General features: G+C 38.0%; 1 protein-coding gene across 2 annotated transcripts; it reads left to right on the forward strand.

Moving 5' to 3' along the window:
- The first annotated feature begins 1,794 nt into the window (after positions 1–1,794).
- On the forward strand, positions 1,795–25,104 carry LOC128459913 (adhesion G protein-coupled receptor F5). 2 transcript variants are annotated; one of them, XM_053444867.1, is made up of 34 exons: positions 1,795–1,935; positions 5,159–5,262; positions 5,366–5,417; positions 6,055–6,207; positions 6,288–6,452; positions 6,953–7,105; positions 10,751–10,915; positions 11,103–11,252; positions 11,574–11,744; positions 11,979–12,023; positions 12,116–12,256; positions 12,576–12,740; positions 12,828–12,863; positions 13,010–13,081; positions 13,355–13,411; positions 13,573–13,635; positions 13,889–13,951; positions 14,283–14,342; positions 14,618–14,689; positions 15,780–16,070; positions 16,388–16,500; positions 16,581–16,639; positions 16,818–16,960; positions 17,046–17,258; positions 17,644–17,853; positions 17,945–18,097; positions 18,184–18,362; positions 19,223–19,387; positions 19,505–20,905; positions 21,010–21,051; positions 22,322–22,381; positions 22,540–22,606; positions 22,683–22,775; positions 23,412–25,104. In XM_053444867.1, exons 2-33 carry the CDS (start codon positions 5,161–5,163, stop codon positions 22,751–22,753), a joined length of 5,052 nt encoding a protein of 1,683 aa, XP_053300842.1. In that variant the 5' UTR covers positions 1,795–1,935; positions 5,159–5,160; the 3' UTR covers positions 22,754–22,775; positions 23,412–25,104. The 2 variants fall into 2 exon arrangements, with proteins under 2 accessions (XP_053300842.1, XP_053300841.1); XM_053444866.1 differs by having other exon boundaries at positions 22,683–25,104.

The raw sequence follows: 25,104 nt of genomic DNA on the forward strand, positions 1-25,104 counted from the left end.
TGAGGTACTTCTCACTTTTACTCTACTACATATGTCAGCCAATATTGTTTAAACATTCAGAAGTAATCAATAACAAGAGGGTTAGACCCCAGCAGCATCAGGGGTGAACTAAAACCTAAAATGATTTAGGAGAAGGGTCAGCCGTTCATTAATATGAAAATGTGTGTAGTAGTAGCATCATCTGCAGCATTATTTATTAATATGTCTGTAGTATTGTTGTATTAATCTAAATATACAGTAGGCTCAGTTTATGGTGTAGATTGTGTGCATCCAAGAAAATTATTCATTCAGCAACTACCTTTGCTTTCAATACTTAAAGTACTTACTTGCTATCCTCAAGTTGAAAATAAATAATGTGGTACTTTTTTGTCTATTTATTTGTACTTTTCCTTCAGTTAAATGTTGAAGTACTTCATCTACCACTATTATCATGAACTTTCCTATAACTATTTTAAGAAAAATGGCCCAATGATGTTCAGTTACAGATATTATTAAAACTTAATAGGTTGTCTGAATATTGCAGATAATTCAAAGTTCAAGTTGAATCCATCCAAGCAATGTTTTGTTTGACCATTTGCATAGAAGAATCAAACTCAGCTGTCGCAGTGGGGCCACCACCCTGACAGAACATGAGATACTTGCTCTGGTTTAAGTTGTCCTTTTGAATTACACTATCAACTGACTAAGCGAGACAAAAATGCATTAAGAGGCAACAAATTCTAACGGCAGGTGCGGAGAAACCTGCAAAGCAGGTCCTCCAGCTCCTGTTCTGTGTGATTACAATTGTGCACAGCAGTTATGGAATCAGTTGCTGGGATTGAGCAGCAGCAGGAGACCAGGTCGGTGTCAGATGTCAGCTGGATTTGGCCCCAGCTCACCCTGTGCCCATAGAAGGCAAAGCTGAATTGAAAATGGATAGATGTATGGATGGATGGACTTCATACTCAGCGATGTTGTTGTTTTCACTTGTATGTACATGAAAGACAGAATTAAATAAAAAATGTAAAAATAAAAAAAGCATTAGGGTTTCTGTTTGCATCTAAATGCAACATGGTGAGGTTTTCTTCTATAGTTTAGAAAATTAACTGTTAGAATGTTAGCAAACCACTTACACGAGTAACACCAGATCCTGATAGTTGTGCTGATGCTTATTAGTTATGACACTTAATATCTACGTCACTTTTTCCTTTCACCCTGACTGTGACCTTACAGGTATCCATCTGATAGGGAACAAAGGCCGTAGGTTCCCCACCCCTGTGTCAGTGCCTACCAGTGCTAATGATTTTGTCTTGAATGCTTGAATGCCATTTCACAGTAAGTTAAACTGTATGTAACCTGCTTGCTAATATTTTGAAAGAATAATGAAGCAGATTGCTTTTTTTCCACTCATGCTGATGACCAATGAATGGAGTCACTCTTTGTGATTTCCTAGCAATATCTAAATACCCTAATTAGACATAAATAATAATGGTGTGTTTATTTAGGTCTACAGCTCTACATACAGAGTGTATCTGCTACCCCTACAGCGGATTTATCTGGATTTAAATTTAGTTTCCACTGAGTTGAACACTGGATCACTGTCCTGTAACCTGTAAAGAAAAAACCTAAATACATTTATCTTTGATCATGCATTTACAGGTCTAGCAGTTTTCCTGCACATTTATTATTCTTGGTTCACACACACATATACAGGTAAACACAGGTACAAAGAAAAGAAATGCTGACATAATCCAACAAGGAAACTCAAAGAAGGATTAAACCTGTTGAGCCACTGCAGCCCAGTCAGTCCCTTACTATATTTCAGGAAGTTTTTTCCGGCACTCCGTAGTTCCTCTAGTTCAACATACGGGTTGTGCAGCTCCTACGGTCTCCGTGTTTCTTCAACACATTAGGGAGAACGGGTGAAGTGGAAAGAGTGAGGAAACCTAATATATGGTAAGAGATTTATACCTTTGCTTGTTTTGTTTGGTGTTTCTCAGGAATTGTTTCCCTGAGGCCGCAAGTTATTTAGAGGTTGACCTATTTTCTGAACAGATAGAAGTATTTTTTTTCTGCAGTGAGTGTTTTTTTGGGCACAGCAAAGCTGGGTTAATGTGTGTTGTTGAGTATGTGAGATAACAGAAGCAAGACTGAAAAGAATCTCAAACTAATAGTAAATCTGTTTGCTGTACTGATCTTGGTTAACTTTGACTGCACTGTGATTGCTGATCAAAGACAAATATTCCGTGACATTAACATAAATAAAAAATGTATTTGTCAATAAGAAACATCTTGTACAATATTTCTAGTAGTTGGGATATAGTGCACTCACTATATTATTGTTTATCTGGCAGTGCAATGTTAAAAAATTGTATTATTAATAAAAATCACAATCCTTTGAAGTAAATTTCTGCCAGAGCATGATGAAGTAAACCAATTCATATTAAAATCTGTCAATACTGAAACCGTTTTAACAGATATTTGGATAAACCTATCATCCACAATGACAGTTAAAAAATAAATAAGCTAGGTTTAAAATTCAGTAACATACCTGAAGTGATTCAAGAACAGACCTTAGAAGAAGGTAGAGAACACAGATTAGGACTAAATGAGGAAGATATAAACAAGGAAGACATAGATAAGAAGAAAGAAAGAAAGAATATATACATGTATATATGAATGCCAGACGAACAGTGTTCGAGATTAAAAACATAGTAGATCATGTTTACATTAGAAATTGTATTTATGTACATACATTTTAAGATATATTTGTAGTCAAAATAATATTCACACAAAAAAATTTGTAACTATTACATTGTCTCCCTGTTTTTGAGTATGTGTAGTGTTTATAAATAATGGACTGCATTAGATATGTTTTATCATTTTTTTCGGAGCTGTTTTAACTAAAGGGAATGGGCTCAAAAGCCACCAAAGAGACTGTTGTACGACAATCATACAGAACAACTGACAGTCTGTTAGTAAGAGAGTGATTTAGAGGGAGATTACAGACACAGCTTGTGTAGTTATAGCTTTTGGGGAACAAATTCAGATCTTCAGTTCTTTAAGATGACTAGTCAAATCTAACATGTACCATAAAACTATAGCAGCCAGTGAACTCTATATTTCCCTCGTCATTATACTCTACATGGACTGCTGTAGGGGTGGACTGGGACAACATATCGGCCCCGGCAGAATAACAGAAATAAGAATGAAAGTGTTGCTTATAATTTCAGTAGACTGTATATGCCCATAAGTAGGGAAGCAACACCTATATAGCTAATAATATATATTACAGTATGAAACTAAATCTTCAAATATCACCATGTTAGCCATTTTTCATGTAGTTAAAACCCACTTATTTTGGGGAAATGAATCCAATATTACATATAAGTTATTATCTACAAATGATCACTTGAATGAAAGGTTTATTATTTAATACATCTAAGCATTGTGACACACATACACTTCTGATATTTGTAACGAACTAAACAGCTTGAAAATGGGTTGAGAATTAGTTGAGTTTTAATTGTGGACAGACCTCCTGCCTTGCCAAAAGGCACGTTGGCCCACCAGGAAAGTGCGAGATTAGGTAGTATCACTATAAACCTCTCATAAATAGCTAAATCATTTGGAAGGTTATTGTGACACAATTGGCTAATGATAAATTTAGTTTTTGATTTATCAAACAGTGTGTGAAAGGAGACATTAAATAACACATTTACACAAAGTCCTTGACAAGATAAAGCCCTTACTTCTTCTGTTTCTATAAAAACAATAAACCACGTCCCTTTGTAAATTGATGAAAGTAAGGCTGGAGGTGTTAAGGTTGAGTGAGTGACGTCCAGGACGTCTTGAAGACGTTATGTCTGGACCTCAACAGACAGATACCCCTGTTCTCAAGACAAATCAGGCTTTTAGAAAAATATTTTTTGTTTATATGTGTGACAGTCGTTTCTTTGTTAAGTTGTGCACCTGTGAACCGACTGGTGTTCCCTCACACTAATGACTTATAATGATATGTCACCGGTGTCTGTGGTCAGCGGAGCCACACATTATGTCTTTGTACCTCGCTGAAGTACCTCATTGTGGGTTGTATTTTAACACAAACCTCAGAAAGTGTATGTGCCACTAGAAGCACACATGACACAAGTAGATGTATTCTCGTTAGAATACCTGTGCTAAGTATCTTGGTGCATTTGTCCGTTTGTGAACATATGTGTGTCTTTTACATGATCAATCTTAGGCTGCTGAGCCATTGTGCTGGGTTTTGATGACGCACACTAGCAGCACTGTTGGAGCTACTGTGTTTAATGAGGCTAAATTTACCTTCAAGGGGACGAGCCGTTAAAGGTGTGTACACTGTGACATGTAATTATTAGTTCTAAATTAGTGCACACATGAATAACCTTAAAACTCGGTGGTTGGATGATGTAATATGGGTAAAAAACAAGCCTATAATATTATAATATTCTTATTTTACTTTCTTTAACATCAAGAGATGTTTTTCAAAAAGTCCCTTGATTTCTCAGGGAATAATTCATGGACCTATGGATCACATTGCACAGAGGTTTGGGGTCTAGCTTGTGTCAGCTGTCCTACTCTTACTGGTTGGTCCCTTTTGTAATGAGGAAGCATTAGCCGTCTCCAAGCAGCAGCTAGTGTGGTTAACCTCAGCACTCTGTATGTTACACTTCACTACACAATGTGATGTTACGGATGCAACAAATCAGCACAGTTGGAATAATTGCCATTCATTTAAGTGACACAACTAATTAATTTCAGTGTTTACAAGCACAACAGTTGCAAGATTCAACTTACAATAGAAACACTGTAGGTTGGGCTAGAACCGAACCATATCTTAGTTAATAGACGTACGTGTCCATCTATGTATTGTATTTCCATGTATTTCAATATGGCCCTGAACATGCCCACATGTTAAATGACAAGGCTTAAGGAGAGACAAATGGCAATGTAATAAGATCATTATTCAGTGAAAGCGTCTCAAGGCATTTATATTTGACTTACCCTTTCTTTGTTTAGTGGTTCATTAATAGGGCAGTTGTGACCATGTGAATGTTCCCTGTCGACTCTCTGTAACAACAGGCTGTAAAACAATGAAGCAAGTAATGTGGATGGAAACCCTGTGTAACCTCTTGATTTGTCTCTGCCTTTCTTGAAGGAATGGCAATATCTAAGAACGGCTTGACCATCTGTGCCCTTCTCGTGACACTTGCTGTTTTTGAAACATGGGACTTCATTGAATTTCCATGTCTGGTTACGCCGGTAGGTCGGGGGTGTTCAGCAACTCAGAAGAAAATATGGGACTTGTGGTGTGATGAACACTAAGCTGTAATTTGAACCTGATTTGAACTTTTTTTTTCTTAAGGAACTTAACAAAGAAGAGCAACTCCTACCTCACACTAGACAGAGAAGAGCTGGTGAGTCCAATGATTTGATGTTATGTTTCCTCAGATTTAGATGAGAATATTTAGCCTACTTTTATATCAGCCTGTTAAACTTGATGCTGCTAAGACTATCTTGGCCAAGTGTGGTCGCTGTGAGAGTCCTGTGCTTACCAGCAGCGTTTACAGGAGGTGAATGCCTCAAGTCCAAACAAGCACAAACCCCTCTGCAAGACCTCAACTGTTTGTTTTCTTCATGTCGGTGATTGAAATTTAGAACATATTTTTCTCGTTAACCTTTAAACACAACAGCAGGGGCCCATTTTTACAGACCCACATCCACATATCTCTATCGAAACCTACCTGTCACGCATAACTACATGACACATGCCACCCAACCCATCACACAATTATCCAAGCATGCTAACCACAAAGTCACTCACCGGGTTGTAGCTTCCTTGTTCTGGGAATTGTCGCCGCACCCTTTCTCCTGTTTACTAAAATGTCTCCCCTTATAATGTATTTATTTTTTACGCCTCACACATCTTTTTTAGTCTCTATTTGAACAAAGCTGGTGTCTGATTACAGGCTTTATACTAATCTTTGCTAAATGTCAGTTTCGTTCATCTCATTCAAATCTGTCCTCTTTCTTTTCAAACTTCAATTCCTGCAGTTCCAACAGGCCAGTGGAAATACAGCATTGATGTCGTAGTGAATGTCTCTGATGCACAAACCTTTGAGCTGATTCATTCGTCCTTGAATGCTACTGATCTTCCCGCACAAATCGACAACCAAACGGAGATCTCGGACATCAGTATCACAACCGGTGAGTGGAAACAACTCCATAACAAACATAAAGTCAAGGTTAATGGTATGTGATTCGAAAATCTTCTTCTCTTCTGACAGTGTGTTCGTCAACTGACTCTGGTTTCCAGTGCAGATGTGAGGAACAGTTTGCTTGGCCGTACAGCACCTGTGTCACATACGGTGCCTGTGAACGCACGTGGAGCAGCATTTGTAAATGCATCAATGCTATTCCGCCTGGCAACCAGTACTGTCAGCCGATATCAGGTAATCAAATCCTTATTTCTTTGTTAAATCCAGTCACCATGAATTCAGCATCATATTGATATGATAGTACTTATTACATATAAATACAGTTATTCCAGATTTCGAGACTTTGTAGAGCAGAACACAGACACACAGCACAACAGCAAACACGACACACAAAAGTGTATCAGTTATCTGTGTTACATGACATATACATATATGTGACCAGTGGAATTTCTGGGACCTTTGGAAATAATTTAATCTGCCACACTGCATATATGAACATGACTATAGATTTAACAATTGTCAGATTCATATTTCCTTTTGATTTTCTAGTTAGGTAATACTACAATTTACCAATCTGGTTGTGTATGGTATCACCTCCAAGCCAACACCCAGGCACAAAAAGTGTGAAATACAGTGTGACTGATTTGACCAAAAAGGTGGTAGCTCCACTTTAAGATAATAATCACATCAATGTTTTTACAAAGGAAGCCTTCTATGATGTATTTCTTCCACAGCGCTGCTAACTCAGGTCGAGTATGACGTGGAGGTGGAGCTGAACGTGACAGATGTTGCGACAGTGGACTACCTCAGGAGCCTATTGAACAACAACAGCTTCTTGTTCGACCTGGGTCCCATTGTGAATGTCACAAACATCGACATCAACACAGGTAAGAACGGAGCTCCCGCTGATTTGATGGGAGACTTTTTAGTCAGATGTGTGTTGTTCTAAGATTGTTATGTATCTTTATTCTAAAGCAATTTCATTCATCAGCACCACACCTGGCATTCTATTGGTTGGGGAATTTTGAAAGACTTGTTGCAGGAAAAAAAAGAGCACAGAAAAAGCATGAATGTGAGGAGAAGAGCTGAAGCTGGAAGTCTAAGCACAAGCTGGGTATATTAGAGTGCAAGCGCAGGGTTTTGAGTGAAAGTATTACAAAATCTGAAAGTAAATTCAATAAAGCTGCTCTCAGACATGCACTGAACTCTGGAGGTGCAAGTGTGAACGCAAATGTCAGAGTGAGAGCCTCCAGATTATCTATGGACTTTCTCTGCCTGGCCTCTTATATAAAGTCTACAGAAAGTCTTGAAAATCCGATGTAAGAGCACAGCAAGGGAGCCTACGCTGATATTTACAGAGAGCGAGTGGGGGGTGGGGGCTGATGAAGCTTCTTACACGTGACAGTAGCAAAAGTGAAAAAGAAATATCTCCCGGTGTATCATACATGTAGAAGACATGGAGGAAGATGTCGTGAGAGTTTGTTGTGATAAGAGCCGACACGTGTGTCTGTGTGTTGTCAAGAAAATCATGTGATCTCTGCAGCTGAATTAATACGTCACTTCCTGCCCCTGCCTGAATGATGCAGAGGTTTTGATGCTGTTGTGCACATTGTGCAGGTGTGAAAAGCAAACTGCGCGTAAAGTCCCGACCCAGTTATTCGGTCTTTATCCACAGATCATGTCTGAGGTCATGTCTGAACAATGCTTAAGTCTTGCTCAGGAAAATCCACATTTGAATTTTCCAAATAAAAGGTGATATTACAGTTTTTTGACATTGTGTTTATTGTGTAATGCTTCACCTATTAACTTTAGATATTTGGAGAAAAGAGTTAAAATCTGCCACCAGCTCTGCGACCTCTGTCACCAGGAAACTGGTCAACATCGCCTTTAAAAGATCAGCGAAGGATTTAATGAGCAATTTAATCCAACTAAATCCACCTCGCCTCAATCCTAAGTGGTCTGCAGGTTACATAAATAATGAAAGGTTCTCGATTTGTCTTTTATTTGTCTGCTCTGACCTACTGTAGAGACATGGCGGACTCCGTGGAAATGGATACGCTCTTGATGTAGACCTCATTATAAGGTCATAGAAACACAGTGTTTTAAATGATTTTATTCGATTTAACGCTAAAAACTAGATTCTGAATACTCCACTGTTTCCGATAGAAATCTTTAAGTGAGGGATGGGGAACCTCCAGCCTGGCCGTATACGGCGCAGGAACCAACAATACAACTGGTGGTCCAAAAAATACAATAAAACGATTCATGACACTGGGTTAAAACAACCAAACTCGGGGTTGCCCATGCAGGCTGTGTGCCTGTCAGGTCACACTCAGGGTGAAGGAAAAACTTGTAGTTGTGTCATCATTGACAAGCATTGTGGCGACTATAGAGCTGAATGTTGGATTTCCATTAGAAATTGGCAAATGATAAACACAGGCCAGTGCACCGAGTTTAGGGTGAAGCAGTGATGAAAAAAGCTGATCTTCCCAGTTATTACACCTGGAAAGATTCATCTAAAATGGAATCAGTTGAAAGGAAAATGTGCTTTGATTATAATGTAAAAACTCGCTGGCAAGGTTGGTGGTGACTGAGATGATGGCTGTGAAGCTGACACCTAATTCACAATCACAACAATCACTGCCCAAATAGACATGTTTGCATGTGGGATCACTGCAAACTTTGATATGAGTTAGTAATTGCTGTCTTTGCAAGCCAAGCATGATAATATGAGGGTTTGTTTGAGCTGGTTGTTTTGGCTAAAAACAGCCATGTTGTATAATAATCTCTACCATCTGACATCAGACACCCAGCCAAAATAGAAGAAGGTCCATCTGAGAGAGCTTGTGTGTTGTAGAACCCCCCCCCTCCACCCCCCCCCCCCCCCCCCCCCCCCCCCTCTGGCTGATGCAGCTCTTGGTCTGGTCCAGTGCATTTAAACAGGCTCCACCAACAGCTTCCTTTTTTGGTCAAACCATGAAGAAGAGATGACAGCACATATGATACCTCAGAAAGAGAAAAATGTGTGAACAATGTGACATCCGTCATCTGCAGGGAAACTGTTGTTGGTGAAATTGAATCTGTGTTTTCAATTTGCATGTTGAGTGGAATGAGACAGGGTGTGGATTCAACCATGGCAACATGTTATGCTGAATATTACAGACACTTCCTTATAAGCTGAGAATTTCCCTGCCTCTCACGGTTATGCTGTACTTTAACCTTTACTTTAACAAATTAAAGAACTGTCAATAGATCAATTAGGGCCTAATCTCTGAACACAGTATCTAATCTACATAAATTAAATAAAATACACAAAGGAAGTTGCATGACAACGATTTCCAAAGTTATGTTTGAATCAATGGAATGATTTCAGAGTTAACTGCAGCAAAGAGCTGATTACAAACTACCCAAAGCCCTGAACAGCAATCGAGTTCCAGTTTTTCAGTTTGCCCTTACAGCTGCTTTCAAACCATTTTAATGGTGTTTTTCAAATTGTCTTTGCCCATCAGGTTCAGTGTGTGGTTAAATTTGAGTCTTAAATCACTTAATCTCCTTCCAGCTCAGTACAGAATTATATGAACAAATTCTAATTTAAAAACTTATTTTACAGATGGAGTTCATATTGAAAAATTAAAATAAATGATAACATATAACAAACACCAACTCTCCAGCTTCATGTCCGTCAAATGTAAAAAAGGCCTTGTTCTGCAGTACCTGACTGAAGTTTCATTTTACTAAAATAATACTTTTACAACAATGTGTAGGTGGCACTTTACTTTGGTTGCAGATTAAGATGTAGCGACCCACGCTGTAGTCTACCCACTTTACATACAGTCAGATAGCTTTGTCTCCTCTAAAGCTCAGACTATAAAACTAAGTTCTGAATCACAAATCCGATTTTATTTCTCGGAACCTTTTACTTATCTTTGTGTTTTGTAAATTATTGAATTATTTAACCTCCATCCAAACCATCCAAGAAGTTAAGAGGGTAAATTATCTTTGAGGGAACTTTTCAAGTCAACAAGTCTTAGATCTGAGTCTGACAGAAGCTAAATGGTGTGGAACTACCGGTTTAATCTAAGAAAAAGTTACTATATCTGTCAAATGGGCAGTGAGGTAAACCTTTCTACTTTGAAAAATGGAAAAGTACAAGAATGAAGTAGCACACCCTGTTCAGACATGGTATAACTTCTTTCTTGGGTGTTCCAATCACAAGTGAACCCCAAAATGACAGTGCAATCTGTAACCACATAGACATTCACAACTTTATTTGATTAGGCTCTGTGGTCCTGCACAAACCATTTCCAAAATGGTCCAGACATTGTAGCCAGATCGTTGCTCTATATGAGCTACAAACATTATTCTATTAGCTTTAAAGCCTCAATGGTGAATGTCCTTATCGCCACTGTGTGTCAACAGAAAAGCCCTGTTGGGTTTCACAGGTGAGTGAAGGTAAACAAACAAGCACTAGTTCAACAAAGAAAAAGCTATCTGACATCAATATTTTTTTGCTTTTGCTTTTGTGTGTTTAGTTTGTTACCTAAATGGTAGCACATTCCAGTGCAGATGTGAGGACCAGTTCGTCTGGTCTTCTACGGACTGTGCTACATACAGAGCCTGTGATGAGATCACTAATGACACGTGCAGTTGTATCAACAGTATTCCATCCAATGGACAGTACTGCCAGCCAAAGACAGGTGAACTTTAACTGCGTATTCTGTACTTATTTAATGTGCACTTTTACATTTTAAAATCATCTTGATATTTTTATTCTATATTAAGATATTTTTACTTATGACCCATTTGATTAGAGCTTACATGTTTTTTCTTTTACCATGAAGAGGCTAACTTAAGTTTCCCATGTCGCTCTGTTATCTTCTGTAGCTCCTCCAGTTGTTTATACATACCTCATTTCTGTTGAGTTGAACATCGCAGATGTTGGACTAATAAATCCACTGAGGACCATTCTGAGCAACATCAGTTACCCAATCAGCATCAACCACATGCAAATCTCTGATGTCATCATTTCTACAGGTAGGAAAAACATATGCACACACACTCTTGTTGCAGTTGTTTCTAAAATGTCATGCTCAGAATATAACTTTATTTGTTATGTACTTGTATAGCACTCATCTAGACAAGGTAACAAAGTGCTTCACAAAAATCGATGGCAAAAAAATGAATGAACTTAAATAAAAGTTATTTAATTAAATTAAATTTTAAGCACCAAATCATAACCTCAAGACAGTAAATGTAAAGATGTAACCCGACAGTTCACACACAGTCACAAAATGCTAAACCCCTCATCCCCAAACTTTGTTCTTTAAGAAGTCAGATCTATGTTTGTTTGTCCAGTTTGCTCTCTGAGCAGCAGTGGTTACCAGTGCAGATGTGAGGATCAATATCGTTGGTCATGTGACCAGTGTTTCATGTATGGATCCTGTGACCACATCACCTCCAACACATGTGGATGCATCAATGCCATCCCTGCTGATGGACAGCATTGTCAGCCTGTTGACATATATAGTAAGCAGCTCTATCAAATTGTTTTAACAGACAAATTGTCAAATAAACTCTTATTTTGCCTAAAACTTTTTCTCCTTTTCTATGAGTAATTATTATTTGTTTCACGTCTCTTTAACATTTAGAGTAAAATTCAAATGATCTTAATATTTTCCCATGTATTACTCAATGAACACAGATACTTATGGCTACATTTGAACTTATTCTGCTGTTATTTTTCTTTCTCTTTTTCCATAGACTTTACAATTTGTTCAGTTACGACGACCACTCTATCACCAACAAGTAAGACTGAGGAAGCAACACAAATCAGAAACATAATATGAAAACCACAGCACAGATCACAAGTGATTCATGTTTCTTTTCTGTCTCTGCAGCTTCTCCAGTTCTCTATGAATATATTATTACAATTGAGCTGAACACCACAGATGTTACAGTGATAGACCGACTGAGAAACATCAGTTACCCAGTCAGCATCAGCAACAACACACAAGTCTCCGGCACGAACATCTCTACAGGTCAAAATTACACCTTAGTTACTGTTTTTGTGTGTAGAATGTAGAGACATCTAGTGGTGAAGTTGCATGCTGCAGCTGAATACACCTCACCTCATCTTCCCCTTCCATACATGACAGAGAATCTGTGGTAGCATTCAGTTCAATAGCGGCTGGTGAAAAATATTCTCGCTGGGGCTGGGCTGTGCCCTACTCAGTTTTTAGTAATCATCCCACTACGGTTCAACAAAAATTGCAGCATACCAGTTCTTTATGAAATAGTATGGAATTATTTGAGTCCAGTACATGATTACATGATTTTCAATATATTTTCTGTCTCCAGTTTGCTCTCTGAGCAGCAGTGGTTACCAGTGCAGATGTGAGGATCAGTATCGTTGGTCATGTGACCAGTGTTTCATGTATGGATCCTGTGACAACATCACCTCCAACACATGTGGATGTATCAAAGCCATCCCTGCTGATGGACAGCATTGTCAGCCACAGACAGGTAAGAAGCTGGAAGTCTGGTGTAAAACTATTCATGCCTAACTTACCTTTGACAGACCTGAATTTAATGATTTCTTTTTTCATACAGATGACTTGATTTGTCCATCAACAACTCCGCCAGTTGGTATGCCACACCATATTCGTGAAGGCCACAGTCACCTTTTCTTCCTCTCTCAGCCATGTTCTCTCCGATTCAGTCTGTGTGACAGAGTTTTTCAATATTGTTCTTGTTGTGATGTCTTTTCGTTTTTCATCACTGCCTTTTTTTAGTAACAACTACAACTGCTGCAACGACAAGGAATACTACAGCATTCTTAACACCAACCACCACAGCCATAACAGGTATGTATTATTATCAAGTGTGTGTCTGTGAACACGATAATCACTGCCATTTGATGTTGCATAAGCTTTGCAACCTCACCTGCCCCCTCCTTCTACGGGGAACTCAGCAAGGAGCTGTCTGTGGCCCCTTAACACACAACTAGGAACAGCAATGAATAAAGCTACTGTGCACAGGACATCCAACAAAAGAGCAATCCACCAAGTTATTCAAAATAACCAAATTTTTCCCACGTTTCATTAAGCATTTACGTGTTGGTAAAATGATCTTTGCAGATTCAACACTCACAACACATATGAACACCACAACAGCTCCAACAACAACTGTAACAAGTTAGTGCTTTCAAATAATCTCACAACCCTTTTTAAAATGTCCTTAATATTTGTCTGTGATTTATCTTCATTTTATAGATTTTAATGTCACCAAAAACAAGTGGTGTTTTTTTTTTCTTTCTTAACCACAGTGAAATATTCCTAATGTACATTTCCCCCAGATTCAACATCGGCTACAACACATGTTAACACCACAACAGTCAGATCAACAACAGTGGTAACAAGTAAGTATTCAACAACTACCTGTTCCAACAACAAATGTTCAACTCAGTAATAGTACAGTGTTCCTAATAAAGTGAAGCTTGGTGAATGTATGGATGAACAATCATGGTAACAGTGGTATCTATTAGTACATTTTGGTTAGTGTTCAATTTTTAGTTAGCATTTAATTTACGGCTATATCCTAACTTGGCTGAAACCTTACACTTAATAATCTGAGGATGATTAATTTATGTGTTTGTAAAATTATATTTGCAGATTCTATACCTATTGCTACAACAAATATGACTACGACAACAGCTGCAACACCAACTGTAACAAGTCAGTGATTTTGAATAATTTTACAAATACCCACATTTTTTGTCTGTAGTATTTCCTCATACATCAGATTTTACTTTTACCAACACCAACAACTGTTGTTAGTGGTTGGATTTCAAATAGCCTTTTAATTCAACATCTGCTCCAACAGATTTTAACACCACAACAGTAACACCAACAACAGGTTTTAACAAGTAGTGTTCAACAACTAACTGTTAAAAAATACATTTAATCACCTGAGGTTGAACAACATAGTCATTAAAATGTTTTTTTTTACACTGAAACTGCACTAGCAAATGTCCAAAAGTTCCTATAAATGGGTTATTTTTTTCAGATTCGACACCTGTTGCTACAACAGTTATGAACACTACAACAACTGCAACACCTGTGCCAAGTGAGTGTTTGAGAAAAGATGACTTATCGATTTAAAATACAAATTATGTAAAAATAATGAGTCAGTCATTGTTAAAATTCAAAACAGTCAAAATGAAAAGTAAAGTGAAATATGTGCATAGTAGCAACACTCACTGCTTTTTCTGTGAAATATCAGTACTATACATTTGAGCCCGTTTCAGCCATGTTCACTCCGAATAAGTCTGTTTGACAGAGTTTTAAAAAAAAAATCTTGTCGTGATGTCTTTTTCGTTTTTCGTCACTTCCTTGTTTTAGTAACAACTACAACTGTTGCAACGACTAGAAATACTACAGCATTCTTAACACCAACCACCACAGCCATAACAGGTATGTATTATAATCAAGTGTGTGTGTGAACACGATAATCACTGCCTTTTGATGCCCCCTCCTTCTCCGGGGAACTCAGCAAGGTGCTGTCTCTGGCCCCTTAACACACAACTAGGAGCAGCACTGAATCAAGTTACTGTGCACAGGACATCCAACAAACGAGCAATCCACCAAGTTGTTGGTCAGACTGGTTAAACTAATTTGTCAGTGTCTCTGAGAGAGAATCCTACACTGAAAGCCGAAGTACTTTTGTCTTTTACTGTCAATAAAACACAGATCTATACTTTCCGACACACCAAATGTTAATGTGACAGTCCTGAACACGACTAAACCCACAGTGACCCCAGCAACTGTAGTAACCAAAGTAGTTAATAATAATCAATAGTAAGGCTCTTTTCAACATATGCTTGAAAATGAAAAGAAAAATCATTTAGTTTTTACGTTGTAATTTTAGATTATATGGTAAACATGTTGTGAAATGATGTAAGTGATCTAGACTTAAACAACAGTTTCTGTTGTATTATTGGAAAATGGTCACTACTATAGATGTGAACACTAAAACAGTTTAAACAGCTGTAACAAGTAAGTGTCCCACTATGCTATAACAAAGGGTCAGTGTTTGACTGCAGGTAGTCCACTAACTGGACGGTTGCTTGCTCCTGCAGTGTGCATTTCATTGTGTCCTTGAGAAAGACAATGAACCCCAATTTCCCCCAGTGTGTAAATGTAGTCTGAAAGAAAGAAAAGCAACATATACTAGCTCTCTTATAATGCAGCATTTGAATGGTTGGTGAATTGAACAGATAATCTGAGCATGAATTAATCTCATGTTTCATAAAGCATTTACATTTGCACAACGTTTGTAAAACGATCATTGCATAATCAATACTTACAACACATATTTTAGATACAAATTATGTAAAAATAATGAGTCATTCATGGTTAAAACTCAAAACAGTCTAAATGAAAAGTATTGTGAAATATGTACATAGTAACAACACTCACTGCTGTGTATTTTTTTTTTCTGTGAAGTATCAGTACTGTACATTTAAGGCCGTTTTTGATTATGTCTTCTTTAATATATTTCCAGCTACTAATGCAACCAGCCAAAACACCACAATTACCTCAACAACAACAGACCTTTCACCCACAACCATTATAACAAATACAAGTAACACAGCTACTACAAATGTCCCCACCATGACCACTACTGCTGCCACTACCACCACAACTACGGCGGCTACCACGACCACTACCCCTAGGACGACTGTTACTACGATTTCTACCACCGCTACCATCACGACTACGATTGCTACCACTGACACAACCCCTACCACGGGCGCTACCACCAGTGCACCAACGACAACTAATAACCAAACAGGTATTGTTTTACTGAGAAAAACGTGACATATTCTGTACGTGCTCTTTTATTAAATTGTATTTACAAAGGGCCAGTTGTCACTTGCTGCAGAAAAGAAATTGAATTAAAGAATATGAGTAATTTTGAGATGAACAGCTGTATGATACTGTACCACTGAGCTGCACCTGCACTGCACCTAAATAATACAATGAGTCTTATTTCGTTCTAGAACAACCAACATATTTTAAAAAGGTTCTGTGTTTATCCGTGTCTTTGCATTGCAAGAAATGAAATGTTAATCAGTAGCTTTGCTCATGTTTTTCATCTACCTTTTACAGAAACAGTTTTCAAAATCGAAATGTCAATGAGATTAGACAAGGATTACACATCAGAATTAAGTGATACGTCAAGTAACGTCTACAAAGATTTGAAGTCAAAGATCGATGAAGTGGTAAGTGCACTGTCAACACTATTCAATGTGAACTTTGATCTCCAGTTCATATGTTATCACTAACCATGTCTCTCCCACAGATACTTGAGGATTATGGAGGAATCCCAGGATATAGAGGAGGTTTTGTGACAGAATTCAGGTACAGTGTGGGAATTCAAGCATTAACAAAAATTGGGAAGCTAAAGATAAAGCCCAATCCACATTCAATAAAATTTTAATCTTAATATACATTATCTTGAGACATTTACATAGAAAGTCAAGACCTTAAAATGTATAGATAAACCCAACATCACATCTTTGCTTTTCTGTTCTTACAGCAAAGGAAGCATTATTACAAAATATGTTCTACAGACGACACAAGTTGACTTTGATCAAATCTTTGTTGAAAATCAAAACTTCCGTAAAGCAATAAATAATAGCATTGCTCCTGTCATTGGAGCAGTTTCTGCATTTTACCAAAGTAAGTATGAAAATTGAGTAGTAGTAGTTTCCTTCTTTTGTTTAACTTAGGTAAATTTGACTGTTCAACTCTGTTTTATCCAAAGGTTCAACTTCGATCAACCTTCCAAAGCTCACTTACACTGGTGCCAACCTGTCCCTGAAGTGTGTGCCTTCAGAAAGCGTTATAGTGGGACTAATTCTCAGTTCCAGATGGACATTTAATGGACGGGAAATTAAAGACGGTGGAAGGTTTAAAATAACTATTTCCAACTCTATGTCTATGCTTGAAGTTAACAACGTCATTCCTGCTGATAGAGGTAAGTCAGAGCTGGCCTAATTTGTTAACTAATAAGGAGTCAATAAACATGAACTCCTCACAACTTAATAAAACAAGACGTTCTCAGACTTGAACTCCGTAGTAGCCACACAAAGGTGTACGGATTTTCTCCGGTGTTTGCCCTTCAAGGCAGGATGTAATTTATTATTCAGAGATCAACTTGTTGTTGATATAATATTAGCAATTATACAAATTGTATTCGCTACTACTGCATCATTGATCAAATTTGTTGGTAAGTTAGTCCAGTTCGACCCAGCATGCTCTCATCCTGAATGACATGCAGTATTCATTCCTATTTACTAGAATGTTTTTTATTTGATTGTTTTACTAATGCATTCAGTGATATCTTCTTCTCTTGATCACAGGAAATTACAGTTGTACTCTGAGCAAAACCGACCTGGAATTCCAGCAAAAAGGAATTGTAATGGAAAGCAAAATCAAAGAAGCTCCTGTTGTGCGTCTCAAGAGTGAATTTCATGTAAGATGCAGAACTGGAAAGATGCAACCCCTCAAGTGTTGTGTGCAGCTTCCCTACACAATCAATTGGTTTCAAGACAAAGTACAGTTGACCTCAGGTAAGGACTGGTGTTGGAAACTCCTCATTCCGACCATTCTAGGAATTTTTTGAAAGATATTAAAAGTTTATAACAACACTTCAATTTTCAGATCCTGTTACCGGTGAAGATGGCAACTGCATCAAGCATGATTACAAATTAGAAAGCTGCAGTGGATCACGGGAAGATCAAATAATTTTTACATGCAGGGTAGATAACCCATCAAGTTATGAAATGATGTCGACAATGACGATCTTCAAAGAGAGTAAGAGCAACTTTTAAAGTGTAACTACACAATTTGTTTGCTGTTTTTCCTGTCTTTTTCTATAATCGTTTATTGAACTCTATCAGATTCCAAATGCAATGACGCTCAGTATGGGGACGGCCGAGTAGGAGACCAAACAAGCATTGAGTGTGATATAGGTCAAGTAGGAAGAAGGCTGGCGGAATGCCAGGAAACGGGCAAGTGGAAACTGGTCGAAGACACCTGCATTGTCATAGTAATCAATGAATTACTGATTGAGTCACAGGTAGGTGAGCTACTGATCCATCAAACTGCTTCCTATTTGTTAATCGATACTGATGTTTCATATAGGGGAGGCTGAGCTAATTTCGATTCACAAGATGCAGGTTGTTTCGGGTAAACTTAGTCAAGTTCCAAAATCCTACTTTAGTGATCAACAGCCCTCTCAACACGCATGTGTCATATTACCGTTTCCTTAAAACAGTCTTTGAACACCCAAATTTGTGTCTTGATATTTCGAAAATGTTATGATGGATTAAACCTGTATATATAGACTAATCGTATGATATATAAACATGATGGAGATAAATTTGCTGACCTTGATAAGGTGATTGCGTTTACCTGCGAGTTCTTTTAAGAATGTCACCAACATTTAGCTCGTTGCAGCTTCTCTCATCTGTGTAACTGTCAGTGTCTGGGAGTGAAGTGGAGTAACAACTCACTCACATGCCCCAGGCTGGTTCCGCCCACACTCACTCATGCAGAGCGAAACAGACGGTGAACCAGAAATGAGATAGAGTGAAGAAAAAAAATGGGGTTTATGCTTCATGAGAGAGGAGAGCCCATCAACGCGAACGAGGGGTTGTATAGTTTGTCCAAGAACAGTGGTAACAAAAAGTGGGAAGAGAGTGTTTCCACTAAATTTATTATTACCGCCGCTGTTTCAGGATTATACCAACACTAATCCCAAATTACTAAAACCTGATTGATCTTTGTGTTTGGTTTGATTCGGTCACACACTAATACACCCACACACACATCATTTTTGTTCTATATATTTGGATATAGAAAATATTTATCCCTACCGATTCGCATAATGAAAAAAATGTTTGTGTCGAAAGCTTTAGCAGTTTTTTTTTCTTTCAGACTTTGGATGAGGAGGGAGTGCCAGATTTTGTAGGGAATCTAAGTAAAGCTGTCCAGAAAGAAAGACAGGCCATTGAAAATTCAACTGCAACCATATCAGCTATCGTTGACATCCTAAACACTGTTGCAAATGTTTCAACTGCTGTCGATGAAACCAGCATGCAGGTAAGTTTAACCTTACACTTTGTATTCTTTTAGTAAATGTGTATTATTTAAGCTAATGCACTGTTTGACATTTTGATGAGGGTGGACTTTCACAGAGACCTGTCTTCTGATCTACAGCATATCCTAGAGACTGTTGATGTCATCATAGGTGAAGAATCAAGAGAGTCTTGGGTAATTTTGAATGCAAACAACACCCGCAAAACCAGCTCCAAATTGTTGGGTTCATTGGAGAGTCTCTCCAGTTATTTGGACAGCGAGTTTTCCGTAAGGACGCCACGGATCCTGCTAAACAGAACGACGTTTGATGACTCCTTCATGGCAGACCTGAACTCCAGCATCGTCCTAAACATTACGAAAAACAGCATGAGCAATGTTTATATTACCACCATCCTCCTCTCAACCCTTTATATTGTTATGCCAACACGAAACTCCACCTTTGACGTCAGCCCCTTCAATACCACCAGTAATGAAACTGCCAGTGATAATGCCATCAATGCAGCCGTGTTGCTTGTCAAAATAAATGCCACAGTTCAGAATGTCATCCTGAGCTACGACAAGCTGAACAGCTCCTTGACAATGAACCCGCAGTGCGTCTTCTGGAACTTCACACTCTTTGACAATATTGGTGCTTGGGATGATGAGGGATGTAAGTTTGTGTCCGACATAAACAACATAGTAACCTGCAGCTGTAACCACCTCACCTCCTTCTCAATTCTGATGGCAACGGACATCCCCCCATCTATAAGAGAAGCCTTGGATATAATCACTTATGTTGGAGTTGGAATATCAATGGCAAGCTTGGTAATATGTCTAGTTATTGAAGGGTACGTTTGGAAAGCCATTACCAGGAATAGCACTGCCTTCATGCGTCACGTTTCCATCGTAAATACCGCCCTGTCTCTGTTGGTCGCTGATATCTGTTTCATCATTGGTGCCTCTATAGCAAACAATCCCCTTGAAAACCCAGGGGGGGACTACGAACTTCCTCTTGGACCATGTAGCACGGCAACATTTTTTATGCACTTTTTCTACCTTGCTCTATTCTTTTGGATGCTCGTGTCAGGCCTTTTGCTCTTTTACAGGACGGTGATGGTCTTCTCGTACATGTCCAAGTCAATCATGTTGGCCATTGGTTTCTGTTTAGGATACGGCTGTCCCCTGATTATAGCTGTTATTACTGTTGCTGTCACAGCACCAGGGAATGGATACATTAGGAAATCCGAGGCTTGTTGGCTGAACTGGTTTGAGACAAAAGCCCTCCTGGCCATGGTGATACCGGCCTTGACCATAGTTTTCATCAATATATTAATTGTAATTGTGGTCTTATACAAAATGCTGAAAAGAGGTGTGGGAGACGCTGCACAATCAGATGAAAAACACACGCTGGTGGTCATAACGAGATGTCTGGTCATTTTGACTCCTTTATTTGGATTGACCTGGGGTTTGGGTGTGGGAACCATGGTATCATCAACAAATAAGGCAATCCATATTGCCTTTGCATTCTTCAATTCACTACAGGTATTTACACCCAATGAATTTCAATGCATTGCTTTTGTGTAACAGAACATTCCATGTTCCTTCATTCTGATGATTATGAAATGTGAATGTCTGATTTTTCTCAGGGTTTCTTCATTTTATTGTTTGGGGTACTACTCGATTCAAAGGTATGTTGATTTTGAAATAGCCAATAATAGATCCGAGCATGTGTACACAGGAGGTAGCATTAGCAGCATAATGCACCTTTTGGTAATGTGTGATTTTTTAATTCGAATCCTATAACAAGCCTCTATGTTGCATTTGTGCGTGTATAACTAGTTAACCACAACAAGGGCATTGTGCCACAGGTTGTTTTAGATAAAGTTGTTTAGTTACAAAAGGCTAAAGCACCTCCTGTGTACACATACCATTATTCACAGAAGATCTATACCACTCTATCTTCAATTCTATACTTTCTCTGGGTGAACACGGTGTCGTTGTGTTTTTGTTACTTAAGCATTACGTCTACATCAGCCATGTTGTACCTCCAAATGTCTACAGTAGCCCAGAAAATACAAACCAATCCCTCTCATGTTTAATATTGCTTGAAGATACCGTAGGTTCTCCTAAATGTTTCGAATGGGATATGTTGCAATAAGCAGCTTCAATGTTAAATGACACTAAATTATACACACTTAGCCTTTAAGACCTTAGCTTGTACTCAGGTAATTTTTACACCTCCTACCCTTGTTTCTGCACACAAAGTATAGAGTTACCGGCAGGGGGCATTTAGATTAGCTTTGGGAATATGGCGGTGTTCACCATAGAAATTCAACAATCCATTTATCAGCACCTCGATACATCATCAACAATAATGACAGGTTGTAATTATAAATCGTTTCATGCTCTGACGCTTTTTTGTGATGGCTGTTAAGCACATACTATATGCGCATATACATATAGTATTATCCATCCTTTCATTATACTGTTGGCAAGTTAAAATCTCAAACTGCTCTTAAAGGGAAAGTTCACCCAAAAATAGAAATTCAATCCTTATCTACTCACCACTATGACAATGGAGGGATGTCAGGGCTACATCCTTGTATCCAAATCGAATAGAATTGAAGTAACTGGTGACCACTTCCACAACAGAAAGAAGCATAATATGCCTCCATACTGCTCCTGTGGTGTCATCCAAGTGTCTATAAAACCCAACATTCAAATTTGACCCGAATTAGCGTAATTTACACCAGGTTGTTAGCCTTAATGTCTGCTGTTATCCTCCTCTGGAGCCACGTTCATGCATGAATCACATGGAGACATTAAGGCTTAAACCACATTGTAAATTACCTTGTTTCGATTCCAATCTGTGGGTGAACTATACCTTTAAGTACTAGCATAACTGATAACTGGATACTGTTCATTTTGACATTGCAATCGTTTTGATTTTGCCTGCAGACTCGTTCTCTCCTCGGAAGGAAATCACCTCGAACAAGCACTGGCTCTAATTCTACGAGAGTAAGTGTTGATTTTTTCGTTTTTTGTTTTTATAAATGCTTAGAATGTTTTCAGGTTTTCTGGTTTTCAATGCATCCCAAATGTTGTTACAGAAGTGATATGCTCCAGAATTTGTTAGATTTTTCCTTCAATGACTTCACACATTTCTTTCTATGTAGAGTACAGGTGCTGGCATTTCCTCCTTGAGTGGAAATAATTTTATTGGCAGACTACTAGGAAGAAGAAGTAAGTTTTTTCACATTAAGCAGCTTTACAGCTTATTTGAATGTGTTGTCTTATCAACAATGTGTTTGTCTTTCAGATGTCTACCACGTTTCACAAGCTACAAACACAAACAGCAGCGGTGCAACGGAGTCATTTAGTAATATATGAATCAATGCTACAAGCTGTATAGGTAACATTTGTTTGATCATTCAAAATGTCTGTAAGATATGAATTTTCTGTTAAGTCAGAAACAGAAGTTATGAAATCAGTAACAAAATAGTGAGGTTTTAAAAGATTAAAAATGCTTGAAGGAATGTTCAGTGTGACATTCCTTCAAGCATTCCTTCAAACACTCTTAATATATAATATTTAATAATTTTGTATATATATATTGTGAATAAAACTGAAATAGCAATTGTTGCAACTTGCATTTTGATAGGTTTTCAAATCCCCAGAGCATCATTGGTGAATATTTATTTATCACCCACTGGATACTCCTGCTTGTGCAGATACAAATTTTATTAACCTATTTTACATTCTTAACACCCATGACTAATTATTCTGTGGCTCACTCTGACTCAGACCTCATGAAAATGATGTGCAGCAGCTGCCTTCATTTCTGTTGGTGCCCATCGCCCTCATGTGGCCCTCCTGGGTATTGCTCTTAAATCAAACTGATAGATTTGCTCACATCAGATAGTGTATAAGCAAAAATTAAAGTTGATAAATAATAGTTTAGAGATCAATGGGCACTATTCTTTCAACATTTTTGAATATTCCTGAAAGGTATAACAATTTGGACACAGTTTTTGGCTCAAAGTTGTAGATCTCTCTCTCTACTGAAAGCACGAGAATACAGCCCACCCCTGGATCAGACCCTGTGTAGAGCAAAATAGATCTTCAGCGTTTGGTAGGATTACCTTCTTTGTTTTTTTCCAATGTATTACACCTGCAAAAGTTGTTAATGCACCCACAACTCTTTCCTACAATCTAAGCACTGAGATAGGGCAGAGGGTCACTTACATTGTTCATGCTTCTTGTTATAATTGTACCGTGAGCAGCAACTCAACCCAAGTTTTTTCTGTCCACTGAAATCCACCGGTCTGCAGAGATCACTTATCAACACACATATGTTGTACTTTATCCTCAAGTGTGAGCCCTTTAAATGCAGCAGCTTATTGAGGTATAATACTAAGAAATAATTACTAATCTCAGTACCAAGTTTCAGCAAGCTAGATGTACGAGTACCCAGTGGCTCCATGACATGTTGTCAGATATGAGCCTTGTCATTAGGGTCTAGAAAAGAAGAAATGTTTCTCTTTTCTTGTGTGCACATTTGATTTGATTCATCATGGCTTCAGGCATGTTGTTCTTAATCTTCCTTACTTATAATACATACTTTCTCTTGATGGTCTGCTTGCTTGTTTAGGTATTTACCTTGTTACTGTTCTTAGTCTTACTTTTCATGTATCTGTAGATTACTTAAGTAGAATTATTTTGAGGTACTTCTCACTTTTACTCTACTACATATGTCAGCCAATATTGTTTAAACATTCAGAAGTAATCAATAACAAGAGTGTTAGACCCCAGCAGCATCAGGGGTGAACTAAAACCTAAAATGATTTAGGAGAAGGGTCAGCCGTTCATTAATATGAAAATGTGTGTAGTAGTAGCATCATCTGCAGCATTATTTATTAATATGTCTGTAGTATTGTTGTATTAATCTAAATATACAGTAGGCTCAGTTTATGGTGTAGATTGTGTGCATCCGAGAAAATTATTCATTCAGCAACTACCTTTGCTTTCAATACTTAAAGTACTTACTTGCTATCCTCAAGTTGAAAATAAATAATGTGGTACTTTTTTGTCTATTTATTTGTACTTTTCCTTCAGTTAAATGTTGAAGTACTTCATCTACCACTATTATCATGAACTTTCCTATAACTATTTTTAAGAAAAATAGCCCAATGATGTTCAGTTACAGATATTATTAAAACTTAATAGGTTGTCTGAATATTGCAGATAATTCAAAGTTCAAGTTGAATCCATCCAAGCAATGTTTTGTTTGACCATTTGCATAGAAGAATCAAACTCAGCTGTCGCAGTGGGGCCACCACCCTGACAGAACATGAGATACTTGCTCTGGTTTAAGTTCTCGTTTTAAATTACACTATTAACTGACTAAGCGAGACAAAAATGCATTAAGAGGCAACAAATTCTAACGGCAGGTGCTGAGAAACCTGCAAAGCATGTCCTCCAGCTCCTGTTCTGTGTGATTACAATTGTGCACAGCAGTTATGGAATCAGTTGCTGGGATTGAGCAAACACTGCAGGAGACCAGGTCGGTGTCAGATGTCAGCTGGATTTGGCCCCAGCTCACCCTGTGCCCATAGAAGGCAAAGCTGAATTGAAAATGGATAGATGTATGGATGGATGGACTTCATACTCAGCGATGTTGTTGTTTTCACTTGTATGTACATGAAAGACAGAATTAAATAAAAAATGTAAAAATAAAAAAA

Source organism: Pleuronectes platessa, chromosome 17 (assembly GCF_947347685.1).
Source record: "Pleuronectes platessa chromosome 17, fPlePla1.1, whole genome shotgun sequence".
NCBI lineage: Eukaryota > Metazoa > Chordata > Actinopteri > Pleuronectiformes > Pleuronectidae > Pleuronectes > Pleuronectes platessa.

Coding starts and splice junctions, on each gene's coding strand:
- LOC128459913 (XM_053444866.1), top strand. CDS start 5,161: ATGGCAATATCTAAGAACGGCTTGACCATCTGTGCCCTTCTCGTGACA. Junction 13,082..13,354: donor AACCACCACAGCCATAACAG/GTATGTATTATT, acceptor TGATCTTTGCAG/ATTCAACACTCACAACACAT. Junction 16,071..16,387: donor GACAACTAATAACCAAACAG/GTATTGTTTTAC, acceptor TACCTTTTACAG/AAACAGTTTTCAAAATCGAA.